The sequence below is a fragment of the Coregonus lavaretus genome (genome assembly GCF_964263955.1).
Source record: "Coregonus lavaretus genome assembly, chromosome: 32".
Classification (NCBI taxonomy): Eukaryota; Metazoa; Chordata; class Actinopteri; order Salmoniformes; family Salmonidae; genus Coregonus; species Coregonus lavaretus.
The window spans coordinates 21,666,642-21,687,726 of record NC_140019.1 but is presented as its reverse complement, the minus strand read 5'-3'; the positions used below and the strand labels follow the sequence as shown (position 1 = coordinate 21,687,726).

The 21,085-nt window shown below is 41.7% G+C and overlaps 1 protein-coding gene across 1 annotated transcript in view; it reads right to left on the bottom strand.

Moving 5' to 3' along the window:
- LOC311107897 (teneurin-3) overlaps positions 1-21,085 on the bottom strand; it is a gene marked incomplete at its 5' end in the record, with an annotated part of 171,745 nt that overhangs the window by 62,116 nt on the left and 88,544 nt on the right. The window contains 7 exons of the mRNA XM_084150489.1: positions 1,151-1,351; positions 4,060-4,254; positions 7,813-7,914; positions 11,832-12,042; positions 13,796-14,010; positions 17,021-17,146; positions 20,549-20,787. Of these exons, the coding sequence (XP_084006615.1) occupies positions 1,151-1,351; positions 4,060-4,254; positions 7,813-7,914; positions 11,832-12,042; positions 13,796-14,010; positions 17,021-17,146; positions 20,549-20,787 (1,289 nt within the window). The remainder of the gene's footprint in view (positions 1-1,150; positions 1,352-4,059; positions 4,255-7,812; positions 7,915-11,831; positions 12,043-13,795; positions 14,011-17,020; positions 17,147-20,548; positions 20,788-21,085) is intronic.

The window sequence follows — 21,085 nt, the reverse complement described above, 5'->3', positions numbered from 1 at the left end:
CAAATCTAGTCCACCTAGCACCCTTGTGAATATCCTAGAGGTTAACACTTCAAGGTTTCAAAATTCACTAATTTTGCTGTTTTCCGCTTACAAGCGAAACCACCTCTCCAACCTCAATAGGATTGTTTTAATAGGTTGCTTTCATCTCCCTCTGAATGGAGTTTTTCTTCGATTGACAGACCTTGGTGGGTCTCTGATTAAGCTTAGACGACAGTCCAGAATTTTAACCATGCCTCTGGAGGGGGATCGTTCGATTCCAAGGGCCCCCTACCCTCCCAAAGAATCAATCTAATCAATTTTTCATTAGTGCAAAGGTGTTTATCTGCTTTTAGCACGCCCCTGACTCCGGCACGATGGCAGAGTGGGTGGTCGATCTATGCCACGCCGCTTGTTAATTAAAGTTTATTTAACTGCTGAGATAATTAAGAGAGAAACCTTGAATACTACCCAGGTGGGCAAACACACGTTTGGACGGCTGCTTAAGCTAACCTTACTCCTTTCAATGTAACATTTTTAACATCGACCGGCAATGGATGTTTCATGGCAGGAAAGAGGGACTCTGTCCTGAATTTCAAAAGTGTTTTACAGAATAACAAATGGCCTTACTTTGGATGTTGTCTGAAAGTGAATAAATTGAGACAAACTCCCTGGTCCCCTAAACTCCCATTATTTTTTCCTGCCAGTAGTCCAGGTTTTCATCTCATCCATCATTTCAGACTTACAGTACACCCTCTTACGCAAAACCCCTCAGATTTCAATCGCACAGTCAAGTAAACGTGCAGCTTAATCAATCTTAGCTCCGGATAGTTAAAAACCCAGTAGGTTCCAATGTGACGGTACTCAATTTGGGTCACCAACTGTGAACTGCAGATGCAGGTACTAATTCTGCACTGCGATTAGACTAAACTAAATAACCCCATTCTAGAGAACGACATTGAGCATGAATCACCTGGTCCTTTAAACAAAGGAACCGATTACTAAAACCAAAGCAGAGCCCTCAAACTGGCAAAGTACCTACACGAAAATGATCTAATTGTTTAAAATGTTCCTCATATTAATGAGGAGGGCCATCATCCTTTTCCTTACTGGAGGTGCCTCCTCATACACAACACAAAGCTAAACCGAATGAAAAGTAAGAGTGTTGTCTGACCGAAAGAGCAGTCGGAGCCTGTCCAGTTAGCCTCACAGACGCAGGTGCCTGTCTCGGTGTGGAAGGTTCCGTGGCTGGAGCACTGTTCAGGACACGTGCTCTTCAGGATCTCACAGCCGATTCCGCCCCAGCCCGGGTTACAGTGGCATTCACTGTGGTGGCAGGCTCCGTGACCCGAGCAGGTCGGATCCAGACAGTCCACTAGGGAAACCAGGTGAAAACATGAGAAATCCAGAGAAAGGAAAGCAGTAAAGTAATGTATATGGGATGACTTAATCATGAAATAAACAATTAAACGTGAACATGCTCCATAGCCACCTTATTACTAGCACAGCCTTTTAGCAAACACATACAGTATATTGATACAGTATATTGATCTCAGCGACTGATTGAGAAGAATCTGGTGCTCATCACAGTGCCTTCAGAAACTATTCACACCCATTGACTTATTCCACATTTAGTAGTGTTACAGCTTGAATTCAAAATTGATTAAATAGTTTTTTTTCACCTATCTACACACAATACCCCATAATGACAAAGTGAAAACTTTTTTGAAATGTAAGCACATTTATTGAAAATTAAATACAGAAATATCTCATTGACATAAGTATTCACACCGCTGTGTCAATACTTTGTAGAAGCACCTTTGGCAGTGATTACAGCTGTGAGTTTTCTGGGTAAGTCTCTAAGAGCTTTGCACACCTGGATTGTAAAATATGTTCACATTATTATTTGTTAAAATTCTTCAAGCTCTGTCAAGTTGGTTGTTGATCATTGCTAGACAGACACTTTCAATTCTTGCCATAGATTTTCAAGCCGCTTTAAGTCAAAACTGTAACTAGGCCACTCAGGAACATTCAATGTCATCTTGGTAAGCAACTCCAGTGTAGATTTAGCCTTGTGTTTTAGGTTATTGTCCTGTTGACAGGTGAATTTGTCTCTCAGTGTCTGTTTGAAAGCAGACTTAACCAGGTTTTCTTCTAGGATTTTGCCTGTGCTTAGCTCTATTCTGTTTATTTTTATCCTAAAAAAACTCTCTAGTCGTTGCCGATGACAAACATACTCATAACATGATACAGCCACCACCATGCTTGAAAATATGAAGAGTGGTACTCAGTGATGTGTTAGATTTACCCCAAACATAATGCTTTGTTTTCAGGACATAAAGTTAATTTCTTTGCCAATTTCTTTGAAGTTTTACTTAATGCCTTATTGCAAACAGGATGCATGTTTTGAAATATTTGTATTATGTACAGGCTTCTTTCTTTTTATTCTGTCATTTGGGTTAGTATTGTGGAGTAACTACAATGTTGTTGATCCATCCTCAGTTTTCTCCTATCACAGCCATTAAACTCTGTACCTGTTTTAAAGTCACCATCCCTGAGCGGTTTCCTTCCTCTCCGGCAATTGAGTTAGGAGGGACACCTGTATCCTTGTAGTGACTGGGTGTATTGATATACCATCCAAGGTGTGATTAATAACTTCACCATTCTCAAAGGAATATTCAATGTCTACTTTTTATTATATTTTTACCCATCTTCAATAGGTTCCCTTCTTTGTGAGGCATTGGAAAACATCCCTTGTCTTTGTGGTTGAATCTGTGTTTGAAATTGACTGCTCGACTGAGGGAACATACAGATAATTGTATATGTGGGGTACAGAGGTGAGGTCGTCATTCAAAAATCATGTTAAACACTATTGCACACAGAGTGAGTCCATGCAATTTATTATGTGACTTGTTAAGCAAATGTTTACTCCTGAACTTATTTAGGCTTGCCATAACAAAGGGGTTGAATACTTCTTGACTCAAGACATTTCAGCTTTTCATTTTTTATTAATTTGTAAACATTTTTAAAAATATAATTCCACTTTGACATTATGGGGTATTGTGTGTAGGCCAGTGACAAAAAATCTAAATTTGATCAATTTGAAATTCAACACAACAAAATGTGTAAAAACTATTTTCTGAAGGCACTGTAAGGAAAGACCTTGTACTATCATCAAACCAGACCCCAATGGCCAGTTTGAGTCCACTGACAACATTGTCCAACCCTACATAAATCCACAATAGCACTTGTGTACTTTCTCTCTTAATTCACTTTACAATGAGCCCAAAAATTTGATTTAATCACTCCCTTGACTCAATAAGATTTTACACGTTAGGTCACTAACCTGCAGATGTAAATCTGACAAGTGAATTGCCTCTGTCTGAATTGTGATCAATGAACAGGGGGTTGTGGGTTCTACCAACTGAGCCCTCCTGTAGCTCAGTTGGTAGAGCATGGCGCTTGCAACGCAAGGGTTGTGGGTTCGATTACCACGGGGGGCCAGTATGAAAAATTTATGCACTCACTAATTGTAAGTCGCTCTGGATAAGAGTGTCTGCTAAATGACTAAAATGTCAATAGGATCACTAAAAAATACAACTTTGTGGCCTCGTGTAGCTCAGTTGGTAGAGCATGGCGTTTGCAACGCAAGGGTTGTGGGTTCGATTTCCATGGGGGTCCAGTATGAAAAATGTATGCACTCACTAACTGTAACTCGCTCTGGATAAGAGCGTCTGCTAAATGACTAAAATGAGAAGAGGTGGAGGAGATCACGAGAAGTATTTTCGATAACAACTAGAAATAGACCCAGACTGAGAGAGATTGACTCTCAAAGGGTTCTTGTTCGGGAGCGCACTAAAGCAATCACATTGGATGGACAATTCAGAATCAATTCCAATCCATAGCTGTTGTGGCTAAATGGTTGGAGGGAGTTAATGCATGCAGAGTATCGACGGAGGAACAAAAGGAATTATCTGCTTGGTGAAGTTGAACAGAGCTATTGTTTCAGTTGTATAAGTACTGTATACATCGCAAACAGGCTGGGGAATTTGAATGGTGACAATACATATCCTTGTGGTGTACCTTGGTGACAGTTGCTTCCCTTGTGGCCGGCATTACACACACAGTTGCCCGTCACACAGATCCCATGGCCGCCACATTGGGGGTCCACACACTGGGTAGTAGGCACGTCACACTCTGTGCCCTTCCATCCACTGTAGCACTGACAGTGCCCCCTAGTGTACCGGCCATTGCCACTGCATAGGATGGGACAGGCAGCTATGGTGGGAAGAAACAATGTTACTCAACAGTATATATGACAATTTCTTGTAAAGTACAGTACAAGTCAAAAGTTTGGACACACCTACTCATTCAAGGGTTTTTATAATTTTTTTTACTATTTTCAACATTGAAGAATAATAGTGAAGACATCAAAACTATGAAATAACATATGGAATCATGTAGTAACCAAACAAGTGTTAAACAAAGATTTTAGATTCTTCAAAGTAGCCACCCTTTGCCTTGATGACAGCTTTGCACACTCTTGGCATTCTCTCAACCAGCTTCATGAGGTAGTCACCTGGAATGCATTTTAATTAACAGGTGTGCCTTGTTAAAAGTTAATTTGTGGAATTTCTTTCTTTCTTAATGCGTTTAAGCCAATCAATTGTGTTGTGACAAGGTAGGGGTGGTATACAGACGATAGCCCTATTTGGTAAAAGACCAAGTCCATATTACGGCAAGAACAGCTCAAATAAGCAAAGAGAAACGACAGTCCATCATTGCTTTAAGACATGGAGGTCAGTCAATACGGAACATTTCAAGAACTTTTCAAGTTTCTTCAAGTGCAGTTGCAAAAACCATCAAGCGCTATGATGAAACTGGCTCTCATGAGGACCGCCACAGGAAAGGAAGACCCAGAGTTACCTCTGCTGCAGAGGATAAGTTCATTAGAGTTAATTGCACCTCAGATTGCAGCCCAAATAAATGCTTCACAGAGTTCAAGTAACAGACACATCTCAACATCAACTGTTCAGAGGAGACTGCGTGAATCAGGCCTTCATGGTCGAATTGCTGCAAAGAAACCACTACTAAAGGACACCAATAATAATAATAAGAAACTTACTTTGGCCAAGAAACACGAGCAATGAGACTGATGGAAATCTGTCCTTTGGTCTGATGAGTCCAAATTTGAGATTTTTGGTTCCAACAGCTGTGTCTTTGTGAGACGCAGAGTAGGTGAATGGGTGATCTCTGCATGTGTGGTTCCCACCGTGATGCATGGAGGAGGACGTGTGATGGTGTGGGGGTGCTTTGCTGGTGACACTGTCAATAATTTATTTAGAATTCAAGGCACACTTAACCAGAATGGCTACCACAGCATTCTGCAGAGATATACCATCCCATCTGGTTTGCGCTTAGTGGGACTATCATTTGTTTTTCAACAGGACAATGACCCAAAACACACCTCCAGGCTGTGTAAGGGCTATTTGACCAAGGAGATTGATGGAGTGCTGGATCAGATGACCTGGCCTCCACAATCACCCGACCGCAACCCAATTGAGATGGTTTGGGATGAGTTGGACTGCAGAGTGAAGGAAAAGCAGCCAACAAGTGCTCAGCATATGTGGGAACTCCTTCAAGACTGTTGGAAAAGCATTCCTCATGAAGCTGGTTGAAAGAATGCCAAGAGTGTGCAAAGCTGTCATCAAGGCAAAGGGGTGGCTACTTTTGAAGAATCTAAAATCTAAAATATATTTTGATTTGTTTAACACTTGTTTGGTTCCCACATGATTCCATATGTGTTATTTCATAGTTTGATGTCTTCACTATTATTCTACACTGTAGAAAATAGTATACATAAATAAAAACCCTTGAATGAGTAGGTGTGTCCAAACTTTTGACTGCTACTGTATATTAGTCCATTGTATACGTAGCTGCAGAGTTGATACAACCTTAAATCAACACATACAGTGGGGGAAAAAAGTATTTATTCAGCCACCTATTGTGCAAGTTCTCCCACTTAAAAAGATGAGAGAGGCCTGTAATTTCCATCATAGGTACACGTCAACTATGACAGACAAACTGAGAAAAAAAATCCAGAAAATCATATTGTAGGATTTTTAATGAATTTATTTGCAAATTATGGTGGAAAATAAGTATTTGGTCAATAACAAAAGTTTCTCAATACTTTGTTATATACCCTTTGTTGGCAATGACACATGTCAAACGTTTTCTGTAAGTCTTCACAAGGTTTTCACACACTGTTGCTGGTGTTTTGGCCCATTCCTCCATGCAGATCTCCTCTAGAGCAGTGATGTTTTGGGGCTGTCGCTGGGCAACAATGACTTTCAACTCCCTCCAAAGATTTTCTATGGGGTTGAGATCTGGAGACTGGCTAGGCCACTCCAGGACCTTGAAATGCTTCTTACGAAGCCACTCCTTCGTTGCCCGGGCGGTGTGTTTGGGATCATTGTCATGCTGAAAGACCCAGCCATGTTTCATCTTCAATGCCCTTGCTGATGGAAGGAGGTTTTCACAAAAAATCTCACGATACATGGCCCCATCCATTCTTTCCTTTACACGGATCAGTCGTCCTGGTCCCTTTGCAGAAAAACAGCCCCAAAGCATGATGTTTCCACCCCCATACTTCACAGTAGGTATGGTGTTCTTTGGATGCAACTCAGCATTCTTTGTCCTCCAAACACGACGAGTTGAGTTTTTACCAAAAAGTTCTATTTTGGTTTCATCTGACCATATGACATTCTCCCAATCCTCTTCTGGATCATCCAAATGCACTCTAGCAAACTTCAGACGGGCCTGGACATGTACTGGCTTAAGCAGGGGGACACGTCTGGCACTGCAGGATTTGAGTCCCTGGCGGCGTAGTGTGTTACTGATGGTAGGCTTTGTTACTTTGGTCCCAGCTCTCTGCAGGTCATTCACTAGGCCCCCCCGTGTGGTTCTGGGATTTTTGCTCACTGTTCTTGTGATCATTTTGACCCCACGGGATGAGATCTTGCGTGGAGCCCCAGATCGAGGGAGATTATCAGTGGTCTTGTATGTCTTCCATTTCCTAATAATTGCTCCCACAGTTGATTTCTTCAAACCAAGCTGCTTACCTATTGCAGATTCAGTCTTCCCAGCCTGGTGCAGGTCTACAATTTTGTTTCTGGTGTCCTTTGACAGCTCTTTGGTCTTGGCCATAGTGGAGTTTGGAGTGTGACTGTTTGAGGTTGTGGACAGGGGTCTTTTATACTGATAACAAGTTCAAACAGGTGCCATTAACACAGGTAATGAGTGGAGGACAGAGGAGCCTCTTAAAGAAGAAGTTACAGGTCTGTGAGAGCCAGAAATCTTGCTTGTTTGTAGGTGACCAAATACTTATTTTCCACCATAATTTGCAAATAAATTCATTAAAAATCCTACAATGTGATTTTCTGGATATTTCTTTCTCATTTTGTCTGTCATAGTTGACTTGTACCTATGATGAAAATTACAGGCCTTTCTCATCTTTTTAAGTGGGAGAACTTGCACAATTGGTGGCTGACTAAATACTTTTTTTTCCCACTGTAACTATCTTTCCATGCTACATTACAAAGGACAGGAGTACAACACTTCCTCTCCAAATATTTGATTTGAACCATTAGCGCTAACCTTGACCATTAGCCTAAACCTAACCCTTACCTTATGCCTAAACCTAACCCTAAACTAAGAACAAATATGACATGCATATGGTAATCAATTCTGAAAATATAGCCAATATTTGTCCTTTGAAGCATGCTCATGTATTGATTGCGATATCAATAGATAAATGAGGAGTTGGACAATAGATACCTCTTGAGCAGTATGGCCCAATGAACCCTGGGAAACAGTGGCAGGAGCCTGACACACACTCGCCATTCCCATAACAGTTGTGTGAGCACTCCATAACCGACTCTGTTGGGAGAAAAAAAGTTTCCTAGGATTACACCTGCTATGGTGACACTAGCTAGGATTCCATCCAATTGGTGACAGATTTTCATGCAAATATTCAAAAATCCAAATAAAAATATGCACATTTTCCCACCAGAGATGTGTTTCTATCAAACTGACTTGTTGCGGATAAATGTCTATACGTGATGACGTAGTGCAATTAAAAATAACTTTTGCTGTTAAATTCCCATGTACCAAATAAAAATACAAGTTAAATGGGTTTCCATCGGATTTTCAACTCTACCTATGGTTTCGTCACACATTTTTTTGTGTTACATAGCAATTGTGCCCACTCTGGTCTTGGCATGTGCGCTCTATTCAACAGCTTGCAGATACAGTGCGGGTAGGATAGCCTACATGATGAGATTATTATGGATTATGTTTATTTGTCAAACGGCAGCCAAGCATCGATCATCATGTCACCAGAATAAGACCCTTGATATTTATTGGAAAGGAGCATCAAGCTCATCACTGGGTACTTTCATCACCATTTGAAGTTCATCATAATTTATTTCATCTGTAGCCTAATAAACTGTATGGTTTCCCGAGTCGTAGTGGGAGGACCACACAACATATAATCGCGTGACTCCAAATTTACTTCGATATTATGGTTAACTGGGCACCGAAGACGTGGGTGTCGATTAAGGCAGCCCCCCGCACCTCTCTGATTCAGAGGGGTTGGGTTAAATGCGGTAGACACATTTCAGTTGAATGCATTCAGACTAGGTATCCCCCCTTTCGTTTCCCTTTCCAATTATATAAATATTTGCACATAAAGGCGTTTCCACCACCATTTCTCGCATAATTAATTTTACCGACACAAAAAGATCCCACCATGTCTAACGAACCAGTGGTGTAAAGTACTTAAGTAAAAATACTTTCAAGTACTACTTAAGTAGTTTTTTTTTGGTATATGTACTTTACTATAATATTTTTATTTTTGACAACTTTTACATTTACTTCACTACATTCCTAAAGAAAAGCATGTACTTTTTACTCCATACATTTCCCCTGACCCCAAAAGTACTTGTCACATTTTGAATGCTTAGCAGGACAGGAAAATTGTCCATTTCACGCACTTATTGTGGTGAGTGATTTTGAAGGTGCCAGGCGCAGGAGAGTAAATCACAGATTGAAAGGTTTATTCCGAAAACACAGAAGTACGCAGCAATGCGTCAAACATTCCAGTGCGGAAATCAGGCGCACTGGAAACAACAAGGCACAAGTGTGAAATATCCCAGCGATAGAACATACAAAGAGCTCCACCGAGCTAATCTAACCTCCACAATAAACAATCACACACAAAGAAAAGGGGGCAGAGGGAACACTTATACAGGTACTGATGAGGGGATATGAACCAGGTGTATGTAATAAACAAGACAAAACAAATGGAATGATGAGATGAGGAGCGGCAGTGGCTAGAAGGCCGGTGACAACGAACGCCGAAGCCTGCCCGAACAAGGAGAGGAGGCAGCTTCGGAGGAAGTTGTGACACTTATCAAGAGAACATCCCTGGTCATCCCTACTACCTGATCTGGCAGATTCACTAAACACAAATGCTTCATTTGTAAATTATGTCTGAGTGTTGGAGTGTGCCCCTGGCTATCCGTAAATTTAAAAAACAAGAAAATCGTGCCATCTGGTTTGCGCAATTTAAGGAATTTGAAATGATTTATACTTTTACTTTTGATACTTAAGTACATTGTATCAATTACATTTACTTTTGATACTTAAGTATATTTAAAACCAAATACTTTTAGACTTTTACTCAAGTAGTATTTTACTGGGTAACTTTCACTTTTACTTGAGTCATTTTCTATTAACGTATCTTTACTTTTACTCAAGTATGACAATTGGGTACTTTTTCCACCACCGTAACGAACAAATTGTCGACATTTAAGAAATTATACTGACATTTCCTGTTTTTAGCAGCCCGGTCGTGACTTTTTTCATGTGTCAGGTAATTAATCCGCATGAAATGGTTGGATAGAAACCTGGTTACTGGCATGGCATACAAGTTCATAATTTTTTTCTGTCAGATGTTCTTGCACAAGATCGAGATATCACACCTCTAAAATGTGCATACCACATATACAGGGGTTAAAGCAAAAAATAATCCCATGACTGAAATTTAAGTCAATCTCAGATTGATTGTCTGGGGCCAAGTTAACCTCTCCTTTCATGTAAGAAAAGTCATGACCATCATGCTTTTAGGGAAAGAGGATCATTTTGTACATTCCAGTCCTTTATATATATTCAAATTTAAGAAAATAATTATTTTAATCCCTGCATATACCATTTCATTAAATCATCCAATATATATCAACACATTATCAACATCAACACCCTATCAATATCAACACATTATCAATATCAACACATTATCAATATCAACACATTATCAATATCAATATCAACACATGATCAATATCAACACATTATCAATATCAACACAATAGCAATATCAATCTATATATCAACACATTATCAATATCAATATCAACACAATATCAATATATATCAACACATTATCAAAATCAATATCAACACATTATCAATATCAACACAATATCAATATCAACACTATCCATATCAACACATATGATTGGATTGGATTTCATATCACTGCTATGATGTCACATACTATGCCATCTTACATTTCCACACAGCCACATTCGCTTATTGCAGTGTTTCCCAACCCTAGTCCTCGAGTACCCCCAACAGTACAGATTTTTGTTGTAGCCCTGGACAAACACACCTCGTTGAGGCTTGATGATTAGTTGAGAGGTTGAATCAGGTGTGCTTGTCCAGGGTTACACTAAAATGTGTACTGTTGGGGGTACTGGAGGACCAGGCTTACACTAAAATGTGTACTGTTGGGGGTACTGGAGGACCAGGGTTAGACTAAAATGTGTACTGTTGGGGAAACTGGAGGACCAGGGTTACATTAAAATGTGTACTTTGGGGGAACTGGAGGACCAGGGTTGGGAAACACTTACTACTCTATGTTGGTATGTGTGTTTCTCTCATCTGCAAGAATGATATACCATGTTTAAGCTTCCATATCACCTGTTTGCTGTAGCCGGACAACTCCCATGCCATCTTGCCCATCTCGAACGCAACCCATCTCGAACATTTTAAATTTCACAGTGCATTTCTAGTTCTTTGACATTTCTTTCTCCATCAGAAAATCTCACTTGAATGACTGATCATGCCCACACAAGCAACGGAATCAATCTTTGTAAATCCTCTCTCTGAGTTGAAGTTAATCTGACATATCCCACTGACACGTCTTGTGTTCGTTCAACAGACCAGCGCTCATAAAGGGCACTCCCACAAGGCTGGGGGCTCCTTTTGATTGTGTTAAGAGGGCAAACTTTTTAGTTTTTATTGCTTTTGAAGACTTGTATTGGATGTACACTACTAGGCTGTCAGTTTCAACAGATCCGGGCAATTTTGACCTCGGATGTCGATAACTTCATATCTTTAGAAAAGTATCGACGGAATTCCCTAAGGCAAAACATTAACTCAGCCTGTTTTCAGTTTTCCCACAGTACAATTCCTGAGCCAGCACAACAATGAGAAGGCAGTCCTAAGGGATAGTGATATTCCTGTAATGTAGAGATGTAAAATATGCATAACACAATTCACAAAGCCATCAGCCCAACAACACATTTTTCTTGCATCATATAGTCTATAGATGCAGTTTAAATTCTTGATTCATGTATGTATATGTTAATCTGGCCTGCCAACTACCCAGTTATTCTCTTAGTGGGGAAAAAGTCCTCCAAGTGCCTTTTCCAGAAATTCGATATAATTGAAAATACTCACCTCATCCATTTCTATATACATTTTCTACATTATTTCCATGTTATGCTTACCCAGGATGATGGTGTTGTATGATACTGTCTCCGGGCTCTTCCCATCATTGTAGAAGGCCAGATGCCACACCCCAGAGTCCAGATACTGGATGAAGCCAGCTTGGTGGAGGCTGACCTGGCGCTCCATCCGCCCCCTGGTCTCCGGCGCCGTGGGAGCCCACATCTCTTTGGCGATGAGCCTGCTGCCATCCAGCAGCTCCACAAAGTCATACTGAAGAAAGGTCAAGCAGAGGTCAGTTGGGACCAATTAATTGGTCACTTCATGACATACATTTATGATGTGCGACATATGATAAAACATTTACAATAACGGTAACATTCTGTAGTTCCAGGTGCACAGAGGGAAAATCTCTGTTAATTTTTTTTCTTCTAATTTGACATTAAAGGAGCTATCCACAATTTAATTGAGTCAAAGTAAATTTGAGTTTTCAAGGATTCCTTTTCATTCTGTATGCTAACAGTGTTTCATTCACACAAATGAACACGACACAGGGTGTTGAAAGAAGAAAAGGGCACATTAAAAAAGGATTTAGTATCGGAAATGGGACCTCCAGGGGACTCAGTATGGATAGGAAATAAAGCATTAAAGTAAGAGTGAGAGAAGTCAACACTCAGTGGTTTAAACCCTTTTGAGAGGAGCTGAGAGGCAGAGAAGAGATATTGACCTGTGGATGTAGGCTGTTTTGTGTTGGTGGCCAGGGGGCCAAGTAATACAAGTCCAGAACCCAACCATTCCTTTATTCCCAGGCCAGTGTGTACATCTTGATTACTTGGCAAAGGCTTATCTCAATCTAACAATAGGAGCAAATAATAATGGACAAGAGGCCAAGCCTAGCCAGGCCAGCCGATGAACCACAAATAATTATTAGCTATAGTTGGGAATTCAAACTAATGTTGATAATTTCTTCACAAAACCTAGTTGTAGAAAATTGATGAAACATGCAGAGTAAGACACTTACTAACAAATTGAGTTTTTTTATTTTATTTTGCACGATGGGTGACACACTTTAAAGTTGTTCCTCTCCTCAAGCTGTGAATGTAACCAACGGTCAATATCTCTCATTGTGGTCTCATTGGGGTCTTTCATGCTAAGTTAAGTAAACACATCAATTTATCTCCCTGGCAAATTTACGGCAAACGAAAGAGGCTCTTCTTCATCAAGTCAAGTCAGAGAATGTCAAGAAGGTGAAGCTGAAATATTTTGCTCTAGAGTGAAGTGGAAAATAGCCAGGTCATTCTACAAAAATAGTACCCTTTGTGTCCCTTTGATATTTTATGCATTTGATATTTTAAATGAAGTGCCCTTTAATATAGACCACATGGAAAATTCAATCAATCTTTTTTAAGGCTTGCTAAAGTGCCAAAGTGCCCCCCCGTCACTTCTAGGAAGATTTTAATCCACTAACCCCCAAATTTCTCCATGTTTTCACCATCATTGCCCTAGTTATTTTGTTGCTTTGACAAAGTCATTTCTGAAGATTATTATTTATTTTGTGTGTAGTGATTAATTTATGTCTGTCCTCATTTTAAGGTCAACCCTGAAGCTTGCATTCAATTGCCACTCCGTGTTGCACACAACAAGCTTCCATTCCCCCTGTCACAAGAGTATTTATGGCTGATTTAAGATGAAATCTTCAACCCTGTTATGGTCGACCCTGTTACGGTCAACCCTGTGCTCTTTATGACAGAATGTTACAATAAGTGAAATTCAAAGTTACACTTCTCAAAAGGCACCGATTTGGTGGAAGACCCAGCCACTGAGTGGTCATGACCCCTTTAAGTATTAGAATCCGGTCATTCCACTGATGAACAGTGCTACAAATACAATTATTTGGCTTGGGACACGTCACCAAACACTTTAGTTTGGAAAAATAAGACTGAAAAGAGGAATATTATGAGCATGGCATTGGATTTCAATCATCCAGTCAGATTTTTACATCCTACCCAGCTGATGTATCATTTACCTGGGTGTGAGATGGTGGCAGACCCTTCCTCCCATAGGCCCCAACCAGTGCATTCTTCTGAACAGAGATGTTAAACTTGAGGAAGCGTGGCTGCTCCATAGCCAGCCGAGAACGCCAGAACACCCCCGGCGGTATTCCCTGACCTACCCTCCGGCCCACTTCCACTTGCCCAGTGTCAATGGAGTTGTTCTCCTGATGGACCGCACCAGTTCTGCCTGGAGGGGAGAAAAAGAGAACACTGAGATGAAGCTAGATTGACATTTTGTGAGGTCTATACAAGCTTACCACAGTTGTATACAGTTCTCATCTGCATTGATGCCATTTTCGACAAAATAATACAATTTCTCAATATCACCTTGATTTAAATAAAATTATAAACTGGGTGGTTCGAGGCCTGAATGCTGATTGGCTGACAGCCGTGGTATATCAGACCGTATACCACGGGTATGAAAAAACACGTATTTTTACTGCTCTAATTACGTTGGTAAACAGTTTATACTAGCAATAAGGCACCTCGGGAGTTTGTGATATACAGTATGGCCAATATTCCACGGCTAAGGGCGGTACTCCTCGTTGCGTCGTACATAAGAACAGCCCTTAGCCGTGGTATATTGTCCATATACCACACCCCCTCGGGCCTTATTGCTTAATTATACAGACACATGACTCCCAGTCTATATCCCTGGCCCTCATACTGTAGATATGAGTCTTGTTCATTAGGTCCAGCCCAGTATGTATCCCGGGCCCTCATAGATATGAGTCTTGCTCATTAGGTCAGTCAAACATGGAAATACCAGACAGCTTCAGTTGTTCCAGGTATTTCTATTTCCTGGTACAGTTAATAATATAAATGTCTTTATTCCCACTCAAATAGACCCTAGCTGATTGATCCATTATGAGACTGGAACAGATTGTTTCACCATTGATTATTATATATATTTTGACCTGGCGAAGATCCGTTTTGGATCGTAACGTAGTCAATAAAGCAGTGAATTGGGAGCTTAAAGAGTGTGCGGGCCTTTTTGATCTTCACCGTTGATTTCTCTATCTTTTGTGTGGTACTGGTGATTCACTGCTAAATGTCTAGGATCTAAATGTACTAGCTGATTCCTTACCTGGTACAGTAACAAACCAACAGGACAGGGAAGTGATGCTTTTAAATGGTTAGCAGCAAAGAAACCCACTTAAACATGAGTCATTCTCTCATGAAACGCTAAATGCCCTAGTTACTGTACACCAAGTGATACCATGTTGAAAGCGTTTTTGCCTGATATTTATTTCAGAAATCACTTAGGATAAATGTTTTTCTTACAATGGGACCTCCAGAGTTTTTGTTTGGTAAAGGCTGAATGTGATAAAGCTGTTTGGACTCTGTCGATTAGAATTCAGAAGGTACCTAAAGTATAGGCTAGTCTACAGTCTGGGACCATTTTTGTGCTGAGCATAACATAACATTCACAAAGCAAAATGGACAAACAAACAAGCATCCACTGCAATTAAAGGCTACAAACATAATCAGAAATATGTTGTGTTCCTTCCCCAAATGTACTCCACAGATATAAGAAGTAGGTACAGTGAGGGAAAAAAGTATTTGATCCCCTGCTGATTTTGTACGTTTGCCCACTGACAAAGAAATGATCAGTCTATAATTGTAATGGTATGTTTATTTGAACAGTGAGAGCCAGAATAACAACAACAAAAATTCAGAAAAACGCATGTCAAAAATGTTATAAATTGATTTGCATTTTAATGAGGGAAATAAGTATTTGATCCCCTCTCAATCAGAAAGATTTCTGGCTCCCAGGTGTCTTTTATACAGGTAACGAGCTGAGATTAGGAGCACACTCTTAAAGGGAGTGCTCCTAATCTCAGCTTGTTACCTGTATAAAAGACACCTGTCCACAGAAGCAATCAATTAATCAGATTCCAAACTCTCCACCATGGCCAAGACCAAAGAGCTCTCCAAGGATGTCAGGGACAAGACTGTAGACCTACACAAGGCTGGAATGGGCTACAAGACCATCGCCAAGCAGCTTGGTGAGAAGGTGACAACTGTTGGTGCGATTATTCGCAAATGGAAGAAACACAAAAGAACTGTCAATCTCCCTCAGCCTGGGGCTCCATGCAAGATCTCACCTCGTGGAGTTGCAATGATCATGAGAACGGTGAGGAATCAGCCCAGAACTACACAGGAGGATCTTGTCAATGATCTCAAGGCAGCTGGGACCATAGTCACCAAGTAAACAATTGGTAACACACTACGCTGTGAAGGACTGAAATCCTGCAGCGCCCGCAAGGTCCCCCTGCTCAAGAAAGCACATATACAGGCCCGTCTGAAGTTTGACAATGAACATCTGAATGATTCAGAGGAGAACTGGGTGAAAGTGTTGTGGTCAGATGAGACCAAAATCGACCTCTTTGCCATCAACTCAACTCGCAATGTTTGGAGGAGGAGGAATGCTGCCTATGACCCCAAGAACACCATCCCCACCGTCAAACATGGAGGTGGAAACATTATGCTTTGGGGGTGTTTTTCTGCTAAAGGGACAGGACAACTTCACCGCATCAAAGGGACGATGGACAGGGCCATGTACCGTCAAATATTGGGTGAGAACCTCCTTCCCTCAGCCAGGGCATTGAAAATGGGTCGTGGATGGGTATTCCAGCATGACAATGACCCAAAACTTACGGCCAAGGCAACAAAGGAGTGGCTCAAGAAGAAGCACATTAAGGTCCTGGAGTGGCCTAGCCAGTCTCCAGACCTTAATCCCATAGAAAATCTGTGGAGGGAGCTGAAGGTTCGAATTGCCAAACATCAGGCTCGAAACCTTAATGACTTGGAGAAGATCTGCAAAGAGGAGTGGGACAAAATCCCTCCTGAGATGTGTGCAAACCTGGTGGCCAACTACAAGAAACGTCTGACCTCTGTGATTGCCAATAAGGGTTTTGCCACCAAGTACTAAGTCATGTTTTGCAGAGGGGTCAAATACTTATTTCCCTCATTAAAATGCAAATCAATTTTTATAACATTTTTGACATGCAATTGTCTGGAATTTTTTGTTGTTATTCTGTCTCTCACTGTTCAAATAAACCTACCATTAAAATTATAGACTGATCATGTCTTTGTCAGTGGGCAAACGTACAAAATCAGCAGGGGATCAAATACTTTTTTCCCTCACTGTAAAGGGCTATATAAATATGGTATAGGTTTGTTAAGGTCCTTACCATAGTCAGCTGAGAGTACTGTCACTATGCTTGGTTGAGTGGGAAAAGCCTTCCCCCCTCCGTTCTCAAACGCCGGTTTGTTTTCTGTTTCTTGAAGTTGCCAGTTGAGGCCGAAAAAGTGCATTGCTGTAAAGTGAACAAAAACGGTGGAATATGCTAGGGTTAGGGCAATCGATCAAAACATTAAGAAACAAAATACCTGCTAGATAGCATTTCTAGGAAAAAGAGATCAGACAATACATAATTTGCCTGTGGTGGCCAGGCAGTTAGCACCCCTGCATTCAGCACATGAAAGTGGTCATGACTCACTTCCCTCCTTCTTTCCCTCTTTCCTTCCCTATATCTTCAAGAAACATGCCTGAAAAATACTAAAGAGTGGGAATTATTTTGTACTAGGTTACCTTATTATGGGTGCGCCACATGTAGGCTAAGTGCTCTACTGTAAATCCCAACAGGGGCCAGACACAGCAAGCTCAATCAATACTGAGGAGAGGAGGAACGCTGTTGTGTCTCTTGGGGAGCGCTGTTCATTAACACAAACAGCACTGCATCAAAGAGCGCAGCAGGACGTTCTATTTAAAAACCCAAACATTGTCACCGAACAGACAGGAGGAGGTAGACTACGGGCAGCAACATAATGACAGCCCAAATCGAAACATCTGGAAACCCCATGTGTATCTGTGTGTATTTGTGTGCGTCAGAAAGAAGGTCAAAGTGGCTTCAAGCCTCAAACTCTCTAGTTCTCCTGTATAACTAACCAAACCGCCATTTTCTTCATCCAACCTCTGTCTCTGAATAGGATGCTATTAAGCTGCATGTCTTGTTGTTTGGGGAAACTGGGTCTTCTATGAACACAGTGAGAGAACGATACTCCTTCAAAGATCGCCAGCCGGGGAGCCGTGCTGAGGAGGCAAAACTCTGATTTCCCAGCGTTTTGATCTAAGGCAGAACTTTTTTCAAACGGGCAGGGGAGGGTATGGGGTATTGACTGCAGAAAAAAACATAGCTAACTCACAAAGGATGCAGCGGAATCATAGAGAATACAGAATGGGAGAGGGGGAGGGGGAGGGGAGAGGGAGAGAGACATACAGAGAGCGAGACAGAGAGAAAGAGACAGAGAGAGCGAGAGACAGAGAGAGAGAGAGAGAGAGAGAGAGAGAGAGAGAGAGAGAGAGAGAGAGAGAGAGAGAGAGAGAGAGAGAGAGAGAGAGAGAGAGAGAGAGAGAGAGAGAGAGAGAGAGAGAGAGAGAGCGAGAGAGAGAGAGAGAGAGAGACAGAGAGAGACAGAGAGAGACAGAGACAGAGAGAGACAGAGAGAGAGACCAAGGCAGAATGATGTGTGCTTGTACGTATGTATGGGACTGTGTTCTTATCTATGGGCTGGCAGAGGCGGAGTGTGCTAGTGCATACATAAGCTATTTAAGACATTGCACCTGGCAGGTGTTTTGGCTGCAGATGAAAGAGAGGAAGGTGAAAAACTCAACCTGAGGCAACTGGCAAAGAAGGCCTGTATCTGTTTAACTCACACACTCACAACCAAAACAACTTCCACACAGAAAACACACTCATGCACTCACAAGACCACACAGACACACACAAACGCAAACACACACACCTTAAAAACATTGGCGCACTCATAAGCAGTACACGCGAAATCCAGAAACAAGACAACCCACCAAACATGCACAGTAAAATCATATAAAAGCAATGACAGAGCACGATATCATGAATCAAAAATATGGCACTGTAATGGCCCTCTGCCACTCTTCTTTTCCATTGCATCATTTCTCCACATACATATTTATCTCTATACGAGCATGTTATCCTGTCCTCCCTTCAGCACCATACGAATCCTATGGCAGTTCAGGGGAAAGTCACACAGCCCAAGATTAAGAGTGTGTATGACTCAGGAGGACAGAAAGGACAGATAAATCTCCATCCATTTTATCGCTGTGGTCAAGCTGCTAAAGGTTAGTGTAAAAACCCTTCTGAGGGGGAATTATGTCCTATGGGTAAGGTTGATGCGTTAAACTAAAGCCTGTGTTCCTACTGTAGCTTCCTGGTTGAGATGAAAGCACTTCCTGGAAGAGATTTTTTTGCACCAGAAAGTCTTTATATCTCTCGATTCCTCACATCCTCTCTCGTCGCCACTTCTCAAAACGCTTTGGTGAAGAAGGCTTTCAAGTTCTTAGGATAGTTCCCTTTGTTGGGGGCTATGCTTCATCAATACATGACGTTGTCACAATGTTGCAAATCGGTTGTGAGAAGGTCAGTCATGACAAGTGACAACCTTGTGATAACCTAATGTGACTAGGTTGCTGGGCGTTTTCTTCTTTCTGACAGTGTCATTGTAGGGTGTCGAGGGGGATTTCAACTGTGTCTGTCTTTCAGGGCTTCTGTGGCGCTGGGTCATGTCAGTGATGCTGCTCTGTGGGGCTGGGTCATGTCAGTGATGTCACTCTGTGGGGCTGGGTCATGTCAATTATGCTGTTCTGTGGGCCTCCTATCAGGTTAGCAGGATGATGCAGAGCCCTTGTTAGTGGAACTGCCATGATCTGACACGGATTCAAACACAACTGTGTCATCGGGGATCTGTAGGGTGAAATGTCTCTGTATCTGGCTGACATATGACAACGACAGGTGGAATAATATTCTAAGGTCTGCTATCTGCTCAACAAGATGATACTGAAAGAGCAATCCACATTTAGCACAGTTTAGAAAGCCGTCAGGTCAGTCAACACTGATTCAAGCTGACTGAAAGCCATTCAGTCTAGTCAACTTGTCTATTAGATAGTTTAGTTTAATTGACTGGGAAGGCTGACAGATATCCAGTGTTGTAACTTTAGTGTGTTGGGTGCTGTCGTGAAGTCTCTACTGAGAACTGAAGGCTGATTCACCACTTAAGTTGAATGGCAAGCCATTTATATTTGCAAGGATAATATATTTGAAAGGCCTAGTTGTAGTGCCGTAGTTGTCCATGGATCTACAACAGCTAGCTCTTACGCTCTTTTCTATCCACAGCTTCATCTTTGGAGAGTGGTTGTTAAGAGTGCTAAGGCTCCTCTACAACACCTGAGCAATGCTCAAGGCTTGCTTAGTCGTCTGTTTACACCACAGTATATAGAGTATAAGTAGAGCAATGAGGGAGGGTCATTGTGAACTACAAACTATTACAACAATATAAATAAGGAGGGCCCATAGTCACAAGCAGGGGCCACAGTTACAAGGAGGGCCCATAGTCACAAGGAGGACCCATAGTCATAAGGAGGGGCCACAGTTACAAGGTCGGCACATACTCACAAGGAGGGCCCATAGTCATTAGGAGGGGCCATAGTTACAAGGTCGGCCCATAGTTACAAGGAGGGGCCAAAGTCACAAGGAGGGGCCATAGTCACAAGGAGGGGCCATAGTCACAAGGAGGGGTCACGGTCACAAGGAGGGGCCACAGTCACAAGGAGGGGCCATAGTCACAAGGAGGGGTCATAGTTACAAGGAGGGGCCATAGTCACAAAGATGGGCCATAGTTACCTATACAGTAGCAGAGGATGATTGACAGTAGGACAGCCACGCCCACTGCACTCAGGGCAGTGCACCTCCAGGAGCAGTGCTTGGGCGACTTCTTGAACTTGAAAGCCCCTCTGGAGAGGGTGTTTCTGGGTAGGGGACGTGCCGGGGTGGAGTACACCGCCCCAGTTGCCATGGTGTAACCTGGGGTTGCCGTGCTGAAGAAAGGGGTTATTCCTGTGCCCGTCTTAAAGAGGAAGTGTCTGGGGAAACAAACCACAACAAATACATATTTATTTGGTTATATGTTCCTATGAAACCTTTATTTATTCAGGATAATCTCATTAAACCTTTATTTATTCAGGATAATCTCATTGAAACAACATATTTTTGCAAGAGAAACCATGGACATACAGTGCCTTAGGAAAGTATTCAGACCCCTTGACTTTTTACACATTTTGTTAGGTTACAGCCTTATTCTAAACTAGATCAAATAGTTTCCCCCCCTCATCAATCTACACACAATAACCCATACTGACAAAGCAAAAACAGGTTTTTAGA